Source organism: Stenella coeruleoalba (assembly GCF_951394435.1).
Source record: "Stenella coeruleoalba genome assembly, chromosome: 11".
Classification (NCBI taxonomy): domain Eukaryota; kingdom Metazoa; phylum Chordata; class Mammalia; order Artiodactyla; family Delphinidae; genus Stenella; species Stenella coeruleoalba.
In genome coordinates, this window is record NC_137157.1 from 94,143,229 (window position 1) to 94,160,481 (window position 17,253).

The following is a 17,253-nucleotide window of genomic DNA, read 5'->3' on the forward strand; positions in this document are numbered from 1 at the left end:
CGGGCTGCACTCCTACCTCTCCAGGTCACGCACTGGGCGTTCGTTGCCTCCTTTCCACGCTCTGTGCCATGTCTGACTTCTTGACCTGAAGGACCTAAGGAGAGAAACTCTTCTCAGCAATAAATCGGTTTTTCCTCCTCTCTCTTTCTCTTCTCTTACTCCCTCGGGCTGTTATTTTCTGTGGGTTTTCTCTCCCCTTTCATCCTAGCTTCTTTCTCTATTTCTATTCCTGGTTTTAAGGTCTCCACGTCTGCTTCCCTGTGTTTTCTCTTCTTCCATTCTACTCTTAGCCCTTTCTAGATGTCTTTAAATTTCTCACACTGCCTCCAAAAAGAAGACGTTCAGGAAGGACACATCAGTCCTGTGAATTAGATATTTTTCTAGGCAGTGCTGGGAAACTGGACTTGAAGGAGGATCAAAGGCACGTTGAGGGTGACCACATAAGTTCTCTTCTCCATCAGAAAAGGAGTAATATTCTTGGTCCTTCACCCAAGCACTCCAGGGTGACTGTTGCCAGTTGAAAGTCACCCTGCCAATCTCCATTCACTCCCCTCTCCGTGTGACTAGCTCGCCTGTCTTGCTCTCCCCTTCAGTATGCGGGCCTCCCCTTCACTATGTTGATAATCAACTCTCCTGGTTCTGGGTCATTTATTCCTAGACACTGCAGTAGGGCTGAGAGGTTGCCAAATGAACTGGAAAGCTATAGCATCTTTGGAGAAAGCAGGTGGGGAGATTAGAATTTCTATGTGCTATCCATGAAATAACCCTCCACCCTGGCTTCAATTCCCATTGAAATAGTTAAAGAGACATTTTTTTTTTTAAATTAATTTATTTATTTTTGCTGTGTTGCATCTTCGTTTCTGTGAGAGGGCTTTCTCTAGTTGTGGCAAGCGGGGGCCACTCTTCATCACGGTGCGCGGGCCTCTGACTATCGCGGCCTCTCTTGTTGCGGAGCACAGGCTCCAGACACGCCGGCTCAGTAGTTGTGGCTCACGGGCCTAGTTGCTCCACGGCATGTGGGATCCTCCCAGACCAGGGCTCGAACCCGTGTCCCCTGCATTAGCAGGCAGATTCTCAACCACTGCGCCACCAGGGAAGCCCTAAAGAGACATTTTTAAACAAGATTCAAGATCTATATCTCTCTCTGTCTCTCTCATATAATGTAAAGTCAGAGCAGGAATAAGCACACATGGAAAGGACATAGAAACTTTGTAAAGACGCATCTCTATAGGAACAAATGAATGCTGTATAAATGATGTATGCTTAAGCCAGTAATCTTTTAATTAATACAAAGTATTAAAATTTTTTAAATACAAAGTCTTTCATAAGAAAATTGGACATTTGCTTACAGTGATCTATCTTATAAACATTGGGAAAAAAACAACTTTCAGATACTAACTCTGAAAATCTGATTTTACTGAGTTGTTGAGGGGAGACCGTTGGGCGGGATTGATTCTAAAAGCCCTCCCACCGCATAACAATGTGATATGAGAACGGAGAATGTAAACTTAATTTTATTTCTTTTTTTTTTTTTAAATAAATTTATTTATTTATTTTTGGCTGTGTTGGGTCTTTGTTGCTGTGAGCGGGCTTTCTCTAGTTGTGGTGAGCAGGGGTTACTCTTCGTTGCAGTGTGCGGGCTTCTCAGTGCGGTGGCTTCTGTTGCGGGGCGCGGACTTTAGGCGTGTGGGCTTCAGTAGTAGTGGCTCGCAGGCTCTAAAGCTCAGGCTCAGTAGTTGTGGCACACGGGCTTAGTTGTTCCGCGGCATGTGAGATCTTCCCGGACCAGGGCTCGAACCCGTGTCCCCTGCATTGGCAGGCGGATTCTTAACTACTGCGCCACCAGGGAAGTCCCCTTAATTTTATTTCTTAACTAAGGAAATCAAATAGTGAGAGAAAAATCTGGTATGATACTGGTGATTCAAAATCATTCATTTCCAAAAATAAACGAACACTACATTATATTTGTAAATGTAAGAGTACTTTCCAAATTTTAGCAGAGAATTGGGCCAGGTAGGAGGTATTTTACAGGGTAAGAGAGCAGAATTCTAATCTAAACCCTCCACTAAATTATTATATAATTTCTTCAGTTCTCAGTGTTCCCATTCATTAAATAGGAGTGGAATGCCCACTGGACCTGCCCTAGATGTTGCTTTATGTTGCATCATGAAGGCATTTTGATTGGAATATTTCTAGTCAGAGTGTCATGTTCATGTTCATATAGCATCATTAAGCTTGCCCTTCTCTTTCTCTTGTCAGACAGGCAGTAGGGCATCATGGCTAAGAATCCAGCTTGGTTGTCTGGGATTAAATACAATACTTACTTGGTCACTTATTAAGTGTGGAATCTTAGGCAAGTTATTACATCTCTCTGTTGGTTCAGTTCCATCTTATATAAAATGGATAAAATAATGTTACTTCATACACTTATAGAGATTAACTATGTTAATGTGTATGAAATACATATCCTAGTCCTGATATAACAAGTATTTTGTAAGTGTTAACTAAGATTGCCTTGATTTCCACTCAATTTTAACAGTAACTTTTCCCTTCAATATGCTGGTAAGTGATGTCCTCCTGCCTCTCGTGTGTATTGTCACCATGACCTTGTTTTAGCTGTCCTAGCATTCCCGTTCTGGAGTATTTCCCCTTGCTATCCTGGCCCTCTCTTCTCCCAGTCATGCCAGCCTTCACCTGCATGAACAGGTTTGCCCATTAACATGACTTTTTCCCCCCAATTGCACTTTTCTGCCATGTGTTTGCCCTCCAGCTTTCTAACAGGTTAGAACAAAATGGAATTCTGTTCATGACCTTCCTGTTACTTTTCCTTCTTAGAATTACTACTGCCCCTTGCCCTCCCCCGACCCCTCCCTCCACTGGATTATTCCCAGGAGAAAGAGAACTTCTTGTTTATCCTAATGGAAGTGATTATGCCTTGTGGCAGTTTTAGCTCTGAGCTCAGTCCCTATCAAAGCATCCCTGTAGGGAATGATGAGACAGGAGAGAGGCTTAGGGCGGGAAGACCGAAGAGGTCCACCCTGGAAGGGCAGGTGCCTGAGGTAGAGGGGCATGAACTCATTACAACCCTACACAGTCTCGTGGCTCCATTACGCTTGTCAATCATTAGCTTGTACCCAGGTTGTTAAGAACATGGAGTGGAACCAATGGAGGGCACTGTACCAAAGCCTTTTCACCTATGCTTCAGGGAATTGTTATACAACAGTGATAACAAGTGGGGCGAAAGAATTTCTTACTTCTGGTTCCTTTGATTATTCTCCTTTTGACCTTGCCTAGGTCAGGTGACTCACTGCAGGTTCCCTTCCTCTCTGTGCTTCAGTGAAATAGAGGCTAGGACTATTATTCCTCTGAGACACCGAGAGTGAGCTATGAAGAGCTGACAGTGGGTTGGACCACAGCCATGGCTTCAAAAATAGCTAATACGCCAGGAGAAACCAGTTTTATCTTGCATCTACTGGAAGCTCCACTAGGAAGACATAAAATAATAGTGTCTCGACTTTATGAATCATGATTGCAGCCTAAGTTTTTTTTTGGCCATACCACACGACATGTGGGATTTAGCTCCCAGACTATGGATAGAATCTGTACCCCTGCAGTGGGAGCTCAGAATCTTAACCGCTGGACTGCCAGGGAAGTCCTAGATTTTTTTTTTTCATTTTGTGTAAGCAGCTTAAGTATTGAGTGGGAACCTCAGAGGCACTGAAAGTCAGTGATAGGATTAGATTTAAGGAATTTTACAAAACAGGAGGATTAAGATTATCACAGAATTATTAGCTTTACATACCATGTAACACATTACCACAAATTATGTAAGCAGCAATGTAAAATGACACACATTTTTATCTCACAGTATCTGCGGGTCAGAAGTGTGGGCACAGCTAATTTGGGTCCCTTGCTTAAGGTCTCACAAGGCTACCATCCAGGTGTCTGCTGGGTTGTATTCTCATCTAAAGGCTTCACTGGGGAAGGATTCATTTCTGGGCTTCCCTAGGCAGAATTCATTTCTCTGTGGCTGTAAGATTCATGTAAGCTGTTTCTTTAAATACAACCAGGGAGAGAGAGAGAGGGAGAGGGAGCGCACAGGGAGAGATCCATACTTTCGTGAGATAGGCACTACACCTATGTAACCACATATATGTGATCACGTACATTACATCACCTCTGCTGCACTCCAAGCCACAGATCCCACCCACACGCAAGAGGAGGGGATTACACAAGCAGGGATAATGAGAACCACTTAAGGTCTGTCAAGTCTGTCCAGCTATCTGCCACGTAAAAATTGTAGAAATTATTCCCATGGATGTTTCAAAAACAGAAGAAACCCAAATGTCCCCCAGTGAATGAATGGATAAAGAAAATGTGGTATACCTATGCAGTGGTATATTATTCAGCCTTAAAAAGGAAGGAAATTCGGACACATACCACAACATGGATGAACCTTAAAGATATTATGCCAAGTGAAATAGGTCAGACACAAAAGGACAAATACCATATGCTTTCACTTGTATGAGGTCCCTGCTGTAGTCAAATTCACAGAGGCAGAAAGCAGGATGGTGGTTTCCAGGATCTGGGAGGACAAAGGAATGGGGAGTTGTATTAGTCAGGGTTTTCCAGGGAAATGAAAACAATAGAATTTGTATATATATAGAGAGAAAGGGATTTATCATTTAATTATGGAGGTCGGCAAGTCCAACTCTGTAGCGTGGGCTGGCAGACTCAAGACCTAGGAGAGCCAATGGTGCAGTTCCAGTCCAAAGGCTGTCTCCTGGAGAATTTTTTCCTTTTTTGGAGAAACGGTAGTTTTTTGTTCTGTTCAGGCTTTCAACCGATTGGATGAAACCCACTCACATGGGGAGAAATCTGCTTCATTCTACTGATTAAAATGGTAATCTCAGCCAAAAACGCCCCTGCAGAAACACTCAGAAGAATGTTTGACCAAATATCTGGGCACGCTGTGACCCAGTCAAGTTGACGCATAAAATCAACCGTCATAGGAGTTCTTGTTTAATGGATACAGAGTTTCCGTTGGAGAAGATGAAGAACGTTCTGGAGATGGATAGAGGTGATGGTTGCACAACAATGTGGATGTGTTTAATGCCACGAAACTGTACACCTAAAAATGGTAAAAATTTTATGTTATGTAAGTTTTACCACAATAAAAAAGGAGAGGAATAGCTTAAAACCTACAGGCTAGAATAGCAAATAGCAAATAGAATAGAATAGCAAATAGAATAGCAAATAGAATAGCAAAATATGGCCATGTTGAGGGGCTAGATCACCCAGAAGATGGTGACTGGTCTAGTTTTCACACTGTCCGTGTTGTGACACTTCTGCGTGAGCTTCTGGTTGGAGGGACATCAAGAAAAGATTTGAGGGTGCCCCTGATGTGGGTATCCTCTACTGCATACCACATTTAAAGTCTACTATGAAGTGGATATGCTCTGCCTTGGTGATCTGAAAAGTCTCTCACTGAATCCTTTGAGAGAGATTCACACTGCGTTTATAGTATCACTTAGAAGAATTCACCTATGTCTTTCATGATCTGGCATAACTGAAAGAACAGTGAACTGAGTTCTTGTCTAGCATCAGGTAGAAAAGAGATATTCAGTAACCCACTTAAATTTGGGGGACTTTAGTTCCACTTTCTCAAAATAAAAGAATTGAGATAGATTTTTCTTCGATTTCTTTGTAGTTTAAAAATCCAGTTTATGCGGGTGATGTCTTCACAATTAAGAATCTCGTGTTAACTGTCAACTGTCTGTAGACTATTGGCACAATTGGTATGGTATGCTAGGGTGGTAGAAAAGAATGAGATTTCCTTAATAGAAGGGGATCTATCCTTACTTTTAAAGGGCTTATAATTTAGTTGGAGAAATGGAATAACATTAATGAAGTTGAAAATCAATACAGTGCATGTTAGAGTACATAAAATGAGGGGAGAAAAAGAAACTGATGATGACATTCCGACCTGTAGGTGCTAAGGTGAGAGGATTTTTTAAAGAAAAAAAAAAATTGTGTGTGAAGGAAGTATAGGACTTGTAGAGCTCACCACCAAGTCCTGGACTGTTAGGGAGATTCCTGTGAGTGTTGACCCAAAGGACAACAGATGATTATGCCCTCCTGGGTCTCATGGGTGAAGTGCGGAGGTGAATATCAGAGATCTGGGCGATCTAGCTCAATCTTAGGCCTTCTGTAAGGAGTGCATTTCTTTCTGGTCTTGTGTCTTTCTTTGGGTAATTTTTTTTTTTTTTTTGCGTTACGCGGGCCTCTCACTGTTGTGGCCTCTCCCGTTGCGGAGCACAGGCTCCGGACGCGCAGGCTCAACGGCCATGGCTCACGGGCCCAGCCGCCCCGCGGCATGTGGGATCTTCCCGGACCAGGGCACGAACCCGTGTCCCCTGCATCGGCAGGCGGACTCTCAACCACTGCGCCACCAGGGAAGCCCCTTTCTTTGGGTATTTTAACTACATACTCACATGCATCCTTCTGAGATACTTCTTCCTATAAAAAGCTATGAGGATGTGATGGGCTCCCAAGAAATATGTGTCATGTCCATTTCCTCAACAAGGGTACCTCTATGTCTCGTCTTAATCCACTAGAATATTGATGGCATCTGAAATAGCGTCGCTGTGGGAAATGATAAAGTGTCCACTTCACTGTGGTATCATTTCAGTATTTATTAATCATCATTAAAATAATTTCCTGAGATCCTGTTTATGTGAAAGTCCCCATGGCAAATGCAGTTATGTATCTAATCTTGCTTCCCGGCACTCACAATCAAGGGAGGTGGTGTGGGGCTTGAGGGATAAAGGTAAGTAACATTGATTTGTTACAAGCTGATTGGACTAGGATATATTTGTGAGTTGCTGAGCCTCCTTTGTGATCTGTCTCATAGAGTAGCACTTTAAATGATCAACTATTTTCAGTTTGGCCTCAGATACCCTGCACAGAAAAGGGGAATAAAAAAAATTTAGGGAGGAGGAGAGAAACGGAATCCTAATTAGGCTTTCATTTTGGTGAAAAATTATTACTGATGAAAACGATTCATTTTCCTAATAGTTTCCTAGATTTTGTTTATTTACATATTTTTCTCCAATCTTTTATGTATTCCCTTCTTTTTATTTTTCTCCTGGTATAGTTTAAAGCAAATACTAGCTATCATATCATTTTTGCCCATAAATACTTCAGAAGATATCTCTAATAGGTAAGGATTTTTTTTAAAAGCATGTATAACTGCAACAAGATTTTTTTTTCTGGTTATGAGGTTGTGAGGGAAAAATAGGTAAGAATTCTATCAGTGAATACATATAGTATCTTTACTGGGTTCCCATAGAAGTCTTTGTGACTCAAGGCAGACATATAAAATGTATTCTTTGATGAGCAATTCCACTGTGTTGAGTATTACTACTGCTAATATTAATAACTACCATTTATCGATTTCTTATTATGTTTGAAGTACAAAGCTTAGCATTTTCACACAATATCTCATTTGAACACCTATAGCAGCATTATCAACAGTATCAAGTGGACATTATAATGTCCTAATGTATAGCCAAAGACATTCCCCAAGATTAGAGACCAAGGGAATAGCAAAGGAAGGATATGAAACAATCTCCATCTGGCCCCAAAGTTCTCTCTGCTGCTATGTTATACGCCACTGTACGAAATAGCACTCCTAACTAAGTTCTAAAATTACCTAGGTTATCATGGCTAGAGAGATAAGAGTCCTAAGTGATTAATCCCCAAATTCCTAAGTCTATAGCTGATGAAAAAAAGTCAGAATTAAAAAGGAAAATGCGAGACATATGAAAGACTCAGTATAGAGATAGTCTGCTACAGTGAAATAAACAAATATGGATATTGGCATCAAGTAACCTGGTCTAATGCACACTCTTCCACAAATTTACTGTGAATTACCCTTTTAAATTTCAGTTTCCATATCTGCAGCGTGGGTGCAAATTCCTCTCCTCTAATGCTCATGGAAAATACAGTTTTCCCTTTCATAAATTACTCAGTGAAATATCCTGAAACACTATCAGAATCACCACTTTCCCCTCCTGCAATAGACATAACCCAAGAATTTGCGTCAGCCAAGTTCCCAGTATGAAGCAAAGCCTCTCCTTCCTCCTACCAATGACTGAGTCATTCTACTAGATATCAGTAGCTATTTAACACTCCAGCAGGAGCTCACACATTTTTACTTTGTAGAAGTCCTTGGCTGCTTCACTCTCTCATTCTTGGAATAAATTTGGAAATGACTTTTGCTGACCTGAAGAGCCAGAGTATGAAGGGTCAACTGGATCAGAAGCCAAATGGAGAGAGAGACAAAGGTACTAGGGGTGGATAAATATGTACAGGGACAGAATTAGGTTAGAAATGTAAACTAACTGAATAGAGGATTAGAAGACTACAACATCCGAATGTGGGAAAATATTAAAGAGTTAATAGCACTTACTTAAAGGAAAAACAAGTCAGATGTAATGGTGATAACGAAGATGATGTTGACGAATAAACTAACTTGGTATGAATGATGCTGTAGTAGAGGGTGATAACTAACTTTTATTGAACATTTGCTATAGGCTATTTTCTATGATATTCACTTTACATGCATTATTTCTCTAAATCTTCACACCTTGAGATTAGGACTAATCTTATCTCCCTTTTACAGAGGACTAACTAGGGACTGGGAGGATTAACTAAATTACCCAGTTTTATGTGGCTAGTAAGTGGTAGAGCTAGGATTGATCTATAAGACGGAATGAATATTGACCAGAGAGAAACGTTGATTGAAAGATTTACTCAGATATTTGCCTCCAAGGCTAGGATTGGGCAATTATTTGCAAGACACGTAACTGTCTTCAACTTCTTTTCTGCCAAGTTGCTATACACATTTCTGGGAGCTTAATAACTTTTGAATCAGAGAATAAACCACATTGCTTCCTGTCAAAATTTCTATTTTGTTTGGGTCATCTGTAGAGTCTATTAGGAGTGCTTCTGACACGTGAGAACTCTGTGAATATATTTGACCACTGATTGATTGGAATCATCATACCTTCATGCTGGAAGTTTTGTGATGTGACGTTCTAAGTCACATAGCTACTGACAATTGGATTAAAGACCTATATTTGGATCTTAACATTTGTGTGATCTTAGGCAAGTCACTGAATGGTCAGTTTCCTTGTTTGCATATAGAGGATAACATTATCAGTGTCTTATTTGTTTATCTAACAAGGTGAGGAGTCCAAATCCATTACATGAAATGTTTTCCCACTGAACCAGTAATATCTGTGCTTTTTAAGTGGTGGACCTCATAATAAGATATTCGTACACCTGTGAGCTACATGATTGATTTATTTTTATAATAATGGTGAATTTTTCTCTTGTAACAAGAAGGCCACAGCTGGTGTGAGTATAGGACATGATGTTAATATGAATCAAGGGAATATTGAGATTTCATTCCTATTTTTCTTTGGTCAATAACCCTAGTTCCAAATAAAAATTGAATGGCACAAAATTATGTATTAGTTCTTTGAGGTTTTCTCAGTTGGTTAACTGACTAAAGGCTTATTTGCTTGGTATCTGACATTCGTTTATGGTATGTTACTTATAACTGCGTGTGCGTGTGCACATGCGTGTGTGCGTATGTGCATGTGTTTGCACGCGTGTGTGTGCACACGTGCATGCAAGCGTGCGTGTGTGCGTGCACACGTGCACGTACAGACACATGGTCCCTATTAAAAACATCAGGCTCTCTACCCTGTGGAGGAAGTTAATCTAACCAAGCTGGGCTGAGAGTTTCTTGAAGACTCACTGTGGGGACAGCAGACAAAGCATAAACTTTAGATTCTAGATTTGGGGTCAAATATCTGGTACGGAATCCTGGCTCCTAGAGTTGCTAGCTGCATGACCATAGGTAAATTACTTAAATTCTTTAACTGGACATAGTTCGCATCTGTACATGTGAATAATGAATTATTTGCAAAGCCATTGGGAATACTAGAGGTCAGTAATGCAAAGCACCAGGTACAGACAGTACTCAAAGAATTGTTTGATCCCTTGCCTCCATCACTTCTGTCTTTCTGAATCTATCTTCTGTCACTTTAGGTCTTCGTTTTCTTTCCTCTCGGAGGTGGTACCCTGCTGTTATGGCTCTAGGGATCCTTTGTCTGGGATTACTGGTGACCGTTATATTGCTGATAATCCAATGTAAGTGCTGAAGCCGGGAAAAGATGGAGAACAAAAAATGAGAACTTATAAACATGGTTTATTTGTTGGTTTCATAACAGCTATAAACAGCCTTCATTTAGATACATTTTAGGCAAATTGTTTTAAGAGTGAGTGGGAAGATGAATGGGTATATGGTGCTCTTCCCTCAAATAGATTGAGGCATGGGATGAAGATTATGAATGGTAGGTTTTTGTTTGGTTCTGTTTTCATAACTTCATGGATAAAGCCTATTTAAACCTCAGAATAATGAGGAAGAAAATAATTTGAAGTTACTAATCCACAAGGTCACCCGAGGGACCCAAAAGTAAAAGAAACTTCATTTAGTTCATGCTGAGTTTTAATAGAGATGATTAAATACCAATTTAAAGTTAAGAACCCAGAAATACAGTCTTCATAAAAAAAACATTCAAAACAAAACATTCTTCAAATTTATAATATGGCCATTTAGGAAAGAGGGGATGTTGAGAGGAAAAGAAATGAAAGGAACCATGAAAATGGCTAAGAAAGAAGGAAAATGGTGTTGATCGTCCATCTAATACACCTGTGTATTTAGGTCACAGATCTGAGTTATTTATCTCTAGAATCCTAGGCTCTCTAGAGCCCTAGAATCCAGGTTACTAAGGCCTTTGAAGTGCTAATTTGTTTCTCGGTTGTTTAAGGTCTCACACAACTTATGTTTTCAATCTATGAACACTTTCAATCTATAAAACTTTTCCTACTGATCTGGGAGAAGAGCCCTTGACTCAGAGATAGTCATTGGAAGAGTCTTCCTCTAAGGCTTGGACCACTCTGCAACAGGGTCAAATCTGGCTTTCAACCCAAGAGGTCTACTTTGTACTGAACCGTCAACCTTCTAGAACTGAGATATTGGACCCTTAACATTTGCTGCCTGCTTGATTTCACAACTTCCCTTTCATCTCTACCCTTCCTAAAAAAGCAAAACAAAAAAACCAAAACCAAACAAAAAAAATAACAAACTAAAACTGAAAAATATGTTTTCAGACTCTTGTGTTAGCAGCTTAAAAAAATTCCGTGGGAGGGTTTCTCAAAAACGGGGTGAGTGTCACAGTTTTTAACTAAAATCAGGAAATGGGGAAGGGTAGAGAAAGGGCAGAGGAATTAAGACACAACTAGAGTAAGTCATTAATGACAAGTGCTACTAATAGTCACTGAATCCGGTTTGTGTCTGACTATCTTAGATCGTCTATATTTTATTTATGCCACTCGTATAAGACTTATCCTGTGATTCCTTTTAACTTGTGTGTAACTCTCAACAACGAGTAAAATCCTGTCTTATTTTTTTAAATCACAAGTATCTGTGACAGTCCCTCACATTTAAAAAATATTGCATGAATATCAAGTAATTTCCAAATCTGTAATTCCTGAATAAATTTGGGTCATTTTGAAGCAGTTTGTTGTCCAAAAAAAAATGGTTTGATTTAGTTCTTTGATTTCCTCAAAATCTTGTGGAGGAATTTTTACTGGGGTTGGAAATGGAGTCTTAATTCAGTTCTGATTTAGTATCCCAGGTGTCTGATCTAAAGCAACAGCAAGCAAACCTTACTCACCAGGAAGATATCCTGGAGGGACAGATTTCAGCCCAGCCCCAGACAGAAAAATCTTCCCAGGAGTCACAAGGGGAACTCAAAGAAATGATAGAAACCCTTGCCCACAAGCTGGATGAAAAATCCAAGAAACTAATGGAACTTCATCACCAGAACCTGAATCTCCAAGAAGCTCTGAAAAAAGCAGCAAACTATTCAGGTATGAGGGAGGGAGGGGTGAAGAGAGACTTCTCTGTAAATCTTAACATTTTTTGGAAATATCTCTAGGCACAAAATTGGCATATTGATATATGTATCCTTTTTTGTTCATCATGTTCTACACCAGAAGTCCTCTGTTTTTGTCATCCTCACCCTATCCCGTGCCAAATTCTTGAGTTAATCTGATTCAATCAACCATACTTTTTGGTGGATTTAAGTTTTCCTGCCTCACAAGAGCTTCTCTTTCTTTATAACTTTCTGGTTTTGAGATTTTTCTGGAAGAAATCCCTCACCTTTACCCTTTGCACAGATTCTTCTCTCTTTCCATTCCAAGGTATCTTAATCATTGATTTCTTTTCCTAAGGGTCTCCTTGGTCCTGGGGACCCCTTCCTCTTCATTAGCATTATTCTATGGGACTGTTTCTCATAAAGTGTACTGCATCCATGTAAACTGAATCAATAGAGGTGAGCTGGCTTGTGTTAAGTAGATACTTCAAATTAGACAAAGTTATGAGACCCAGGAAGTCAATGTATATGAGAAGAACTGAGTTGATCTCAGCTGATTAGATACACTCAGAATCTAGGAGGCAGATAGAAACATTTATAACATGGAGATAACAATGTGAACTCAGTATTACAGAAGTGACCTGTACAGTTAGTATAGTTTTTCTACAATGTATAATTAAATCAGGTATGTGCTTTTAATCATGGGGAGAATTTGAAAGTGGGAAATAGAGTCCCTTTCAGTGGTACATTGCTTTCTTGGCATTAGTAACTAGCTGTCACTAATAAACAGAGATTTCTGCAGCTTCTTGCTTGTACAGCTCACCTTAATCTCAACCACGTAGTTTTGTTGAATAAAGATGATAAAGGAACAGTTTATAGGTACCCATCCATTTATTTTATAGAGGAAACCCAGGGAAGTTAAATGATAATAACGATAAGTAGTTTTGTATAAAGTTTTGCAGTTTATAAATCCCTTCAGTATGTACAGGGTTATTTAAATTTCCAAAATTAGTAGACGTTTATAGACAAGCTGATTTTTTAGCAAGTGTCAAACATATATTGAATCTCTTTAAGGAAAGAGCTGTTTAGGACATAAAACCATCTCAAAGAAGGCTTAAAGGAAGGAGGCTAATATATCAAGGACAGGAATGTTTATATAAGCAGACATAGCTACATACCAAAAATGGTTTATTTCACAGGTGGGGCTGTGAAATTAGGCTTGTTTTTATCAGTTGTATGGGAGTAAAATTATGTCAGGATTGTTCAGGCTCGTATCCCAGAGATGCCAAGTGTGGACAGCTAATCAAAAATAAAAGGTGATATGTCTCTTGTAGCAGATACACCAAGTAACGTGTTTTCATTCCTTGGCAGTGTCAGATAAAAGCCAATTAGTAGAGATGTCAAATAAAGCACTGCTGTCCATTAAGCAGCTTTGAGAAGATTCTGAAAAACATTAATAATAAAATACTATGCAAAAAAATTATGCCAGTTTTCTCAAGTTTGAGACAAGTTTTATCTTTCTTACTAACCAGTCTGTGGTCCTCGGTATATGTATGAAGAGGGCAAGACGCTGAGAAATTGGCATACGTGACTTGCTTGAGGTCAGCCAGCTAGAAAGATACAGAGTCTTCAAAGTAACAGACTACATTTTAGCACCTGAATTAGTGGTGGTTCTCAACCCTTCGTGTACAAAATTATCACCTAAGTAGCTTGTTAAAAGTGGCAAGTTCCAGATTTACCCCAAAACCCTGTATCAAAATATCTTGAGGGGGCATCAAGAAATATTTCCTCAGTTAATTCAAACTCAGGAGTTTGAGAGGTAGTGTAATATAGTGATGAAACACACAGATGCTAGCGTTAGACTGCTCGTGTTCAAAGTCCCATTTTCTCTATCTTTCAAATGAAGAAAATTAACCTAACTCTCACATACTGTGGTTATGAGGATTAAATGAGCCAATACATAAAAATGACTGCCAACCATTTTTGGCACGTTGGTTAACACAGTGGTTATTGTGTTTGTTAAATAAAAAAATAATAATAATTAAAGGACATACAGGTGGTTTGAATGCCACATTTTAACATTCATCTTTTTCACTTTTTCGTGGCTTGGAAAACCTACCTAGACCTTTCTTTTAGTTCAGGAAAACCAATATACTCTTTACTTTGACATAGTAAGACAGGACTAGGCAAATTAATAAGTTAGGACGCTTGCGCTCTTTGCTTTCAATCCGGGCTTACGTATAGCCTTCCTCATTCACTTTCTCCTTTCATAGTTCAGTCCCTTCTACTTTGTCCTCTCTGATAAAGCCTATTCTTACAAAATTATCTGATGGTTTTATGCCACCATGAAAATTGAAATTAAAATGTTGCCTTGCTCAAGGATTTGAGGTTTGTTTTTTTTTTTTTTTTTGGTCACAGCATAGAACAAAGGGCTTTGTTCCCCAGTAAAGAGATTCCAAGTGTTAGTAACACACGGAAGGGATGATGATGATGAAGGGGAGAAGAAGGGGGAGGAGAAAGAGGATTTGGGGATCGTTTAAAATATCTGTAAAACACATATCTTGCCTATTGTCTAAGTCCTGAGTTGAGTTTTTTGGACTCTCTGGGAACTTTCTGCTGAAAACTTTCCCCTACTTTCTGAAATCTTATTTAAATTGAGATGGTCTCTTTGCACCAATATACTGTTCTCCCTAGAACAGTTCTGTCCAAAAGAAATACAGTGTGTGCCACATATGCAACATTAAATTTCCTAGTAATCACAGTAAACATGAAAAATAAACAGATGAAATTAATTTTAATGACATATTTAACCCAATATACTTGAAATATTATTTTGACACTAATCAGTATAAATATTATTAATGGGATATTTTATATTCTTTTTTTCATAGTACGTTTTCAAAATCAGGGGTATATTTTACACTTACAGAACATCATCTCAATGCAGACCAGCCATAACTCAAGTACTCAAGAGCCACATAGGGCTACATGTCCAGAATCAGGAGGCACAGTATCTAAACCCAAATCCATCATTCAAAGACCTGAAGTTTTAAAATATATAAGCATATCTTTTTTAGTAGCAGAATACCTATTACATATTCATCCCCCCAACTCTCACTTCCATGATTCCAAACATAATTTTTAAAAAATAGATCAGATTCTAAAATTACATCCCAGCTCAAGCCTTGCTTTTTAACAGTCTTGCTTTTTAATTGAGTTTTCTAAAATCAGAATGCTTCATTTCTTTTTTCTCCAGAAAAGGGAGCAATAAAGACTCTAGGCTATTTAGGTATTTGCGGAGTCTGGGTGTAATTCTAATTAAGAAGAGGTGGTAGCATGTGAGAGTATTGAGAGGTGAATTGATTTAAGAATTGTAGAAATATTTTTACTCAGGCCTAACTCACTAATTAAGTGTATTACATTTCCTAGGTCCTTGTCCCCAAGACTGGCTCTGGCATGAAGAAAACTGTTACCAATTTTCCTCTGGCCCATTTAATTGGGAAAAAAGCCGGGAGAATTGCTTGTCTTTGGACGCCCACATGCTGAAGATTAATAGCTCAGATGATCTGGTGAGTTTTTAATGGATGTGTGTTGGCCTGGAATATTGGTTTACAGGGAAATAGGTCAGGTTAAGGCCCTCCTTGAGAATCAGAATATGTACCTGTTTTCTAGCCTAGGCTGGCCACTGGTTACGTGCATGACCTTGGATGGACAGGTTATGAAGTATCTCTAGGCTCCAGTAGACATTTCTGTAAAGCCATCAGGAGGATGTCTAAGAGCTCTTTGGGTTCTTTCGTTTTGTGAATCTAATTTAAAAAGTCGACATCGACTCTTTCATCAACTCAGAAACATGACTTCCCACAGGAATTCATCCAGCAAGCAATCGCCCATTCCAGTTTCCCATTCTGGATGGGGTTGTCTCTGAAGAAACCCAACTACTCATGGCTCTGGGAGGATGGTTCTCCTTTGATGCCCCACTTGTAAGTTTCCTATTCTTTGCTGAACCTACTAGTGAAGTTACTGCCACATTCCACGCAATGTCCTCTTCTTGCTGGAAAGAAGCTTGGGGAATTTCTGAATCTCTCTCCCCAGCTCTCTCACACAGGGACTTGCCCGTTTACCTATTCAAATCTTCTCTTACATTTTCCTTCTCACGTTTATTGCGGACTTGAAGCTTTAAGACAAGGCTAAGTGCCTGACACAAGGTGGCAGTAAATCTAAATTTGTTTTTCTCCCTGCCTGCAGGTTTAGACTCCAGGGAGCTGCTTTCCAGATGTATTCTTCAGGCACCTGTGCATATATACAAAGGGGAGCTGTTTTTGCTGAAAACTGCATTTTAACTGCATTCAGTATATGTCAGAAGAAGGCAAATCTATTGACAGTACAGTGAATGTGAAGGCTCTGGAAGAAAAGGAGAAGACCTTTGAATTTTCTTCTGAAAATTAAGCTACACTTCGTCACTTAGGTGCGAACCATAAACGCCCTGAGGACTTCCTGTTACTAGCTAAAGTGCAGAACTCCTTAGCAGAGACTGGGGCCCAGCTGCTTGACACCTTGATAGCAAAAGTTTTAATTCTCTATGTATATATTTTTTCACCTAGCTTGTTCCAAGCCCCCCTGCCAGTCTTCAGTGAAGTCCATTTTCCTGTTTCTAAGAACTTGTTGCCTAACTCAAGGTCACAAAAATTTTTCTGCTATGTTTTCTTCTAGACATTTTATAGTTTCAGATTTTACGTGGGAATCTTTAACTTCTGGGGGGATAATTTGTAAGTCACGTATGGATGTATGGAAGTTCTTTTTCTTTTCCTTTTTGCATGTGGATATTCAATTGCTTCTGCAACATTTGCTGAAAAGACTATTCTTTCTTCACTACATTGCCTTTGCACTTTTGTCAACAATTATGCATACATGTCTGGGTCTATTTCTGGACTCTATTCTGTTCCATCGATCTATTTGTGTATTCTTTGTGCATAACACCATTACGATATTTTGGATTCGGTAGTTTTATAATATATCTTGAAATCACATGAAGGTAGTTCTTCAATGTTGTTTTGGTTAATCTATGTCTTTGCATTTCCGTCTTAATTTTTGAATTGGCTTGTCAATTTCTAAAAAAACTTTTTGAAATTTTGAATGTGATTTCACTGAATCTATAGATAATTGGGGGAAATTGAATTCTTTAAAATACTGATTTGTTCAACTCATGGATTTTCTTTATGCGATGTTTTGTAATTTTCTC

At 39.3% G+C, this 17,253-nt stretch overlaps 1 protein-coding gene across 1 annotated transcript; it reads left to right on the forward strand.

Annotated features, from left to right (window-relative positions):
• The first annotated feature begins 8,269 nt into the window (after positions 1-8,269).
• On the forward strand, positions 8,270-16,818 carry OLR1 (oxidized low density lipoprotein receptor 1). Its single transcript, XM_079937699.1, has 6 exons — positions 8,270-8,348; positions 10,123-10,224; positions 11,767-12,009; positions 15,444-15,583; positions 15,879-15,994; positions 16,260-16,818. The coding sequence occupies exons 1-6, from the start codon at positions 8,273-8,275 to the stop codon at positions 16,402-16,404; spliced, it is 822 nt and encodes a 273-aa protein (XP_079793825.1). The 5' UTR covers positions 8,270-8,272; the 3' UTR covers positions 16,405-16,818.
• Positions 16,819-17,253: the final 435 nt, after the last annotated feature.

Coding starts and splice junctions, on each gene's coding strand:
- OLR1 (XM_079937699.1), top strand. CDS start 8,273: ATGACTTTTGCTGACCTGAAGAGCCAGAGTATGAAGGGTCAACTGGAT. Junction 8,349..10,122: donor AAATGGAGAGAGAGACAAAG/GTACTAGGGGTG, acceptor CTGTCACTTTAG/GTCTTCGTTTTCTTTCCTCT. Junction 12,010..15,443: donor AAAAGCAGCAAACTATTCAG/GTATGAGGGAGG, acceptor TACATTTCCTAG/GTCCTTGTCCCCAAGACTGG.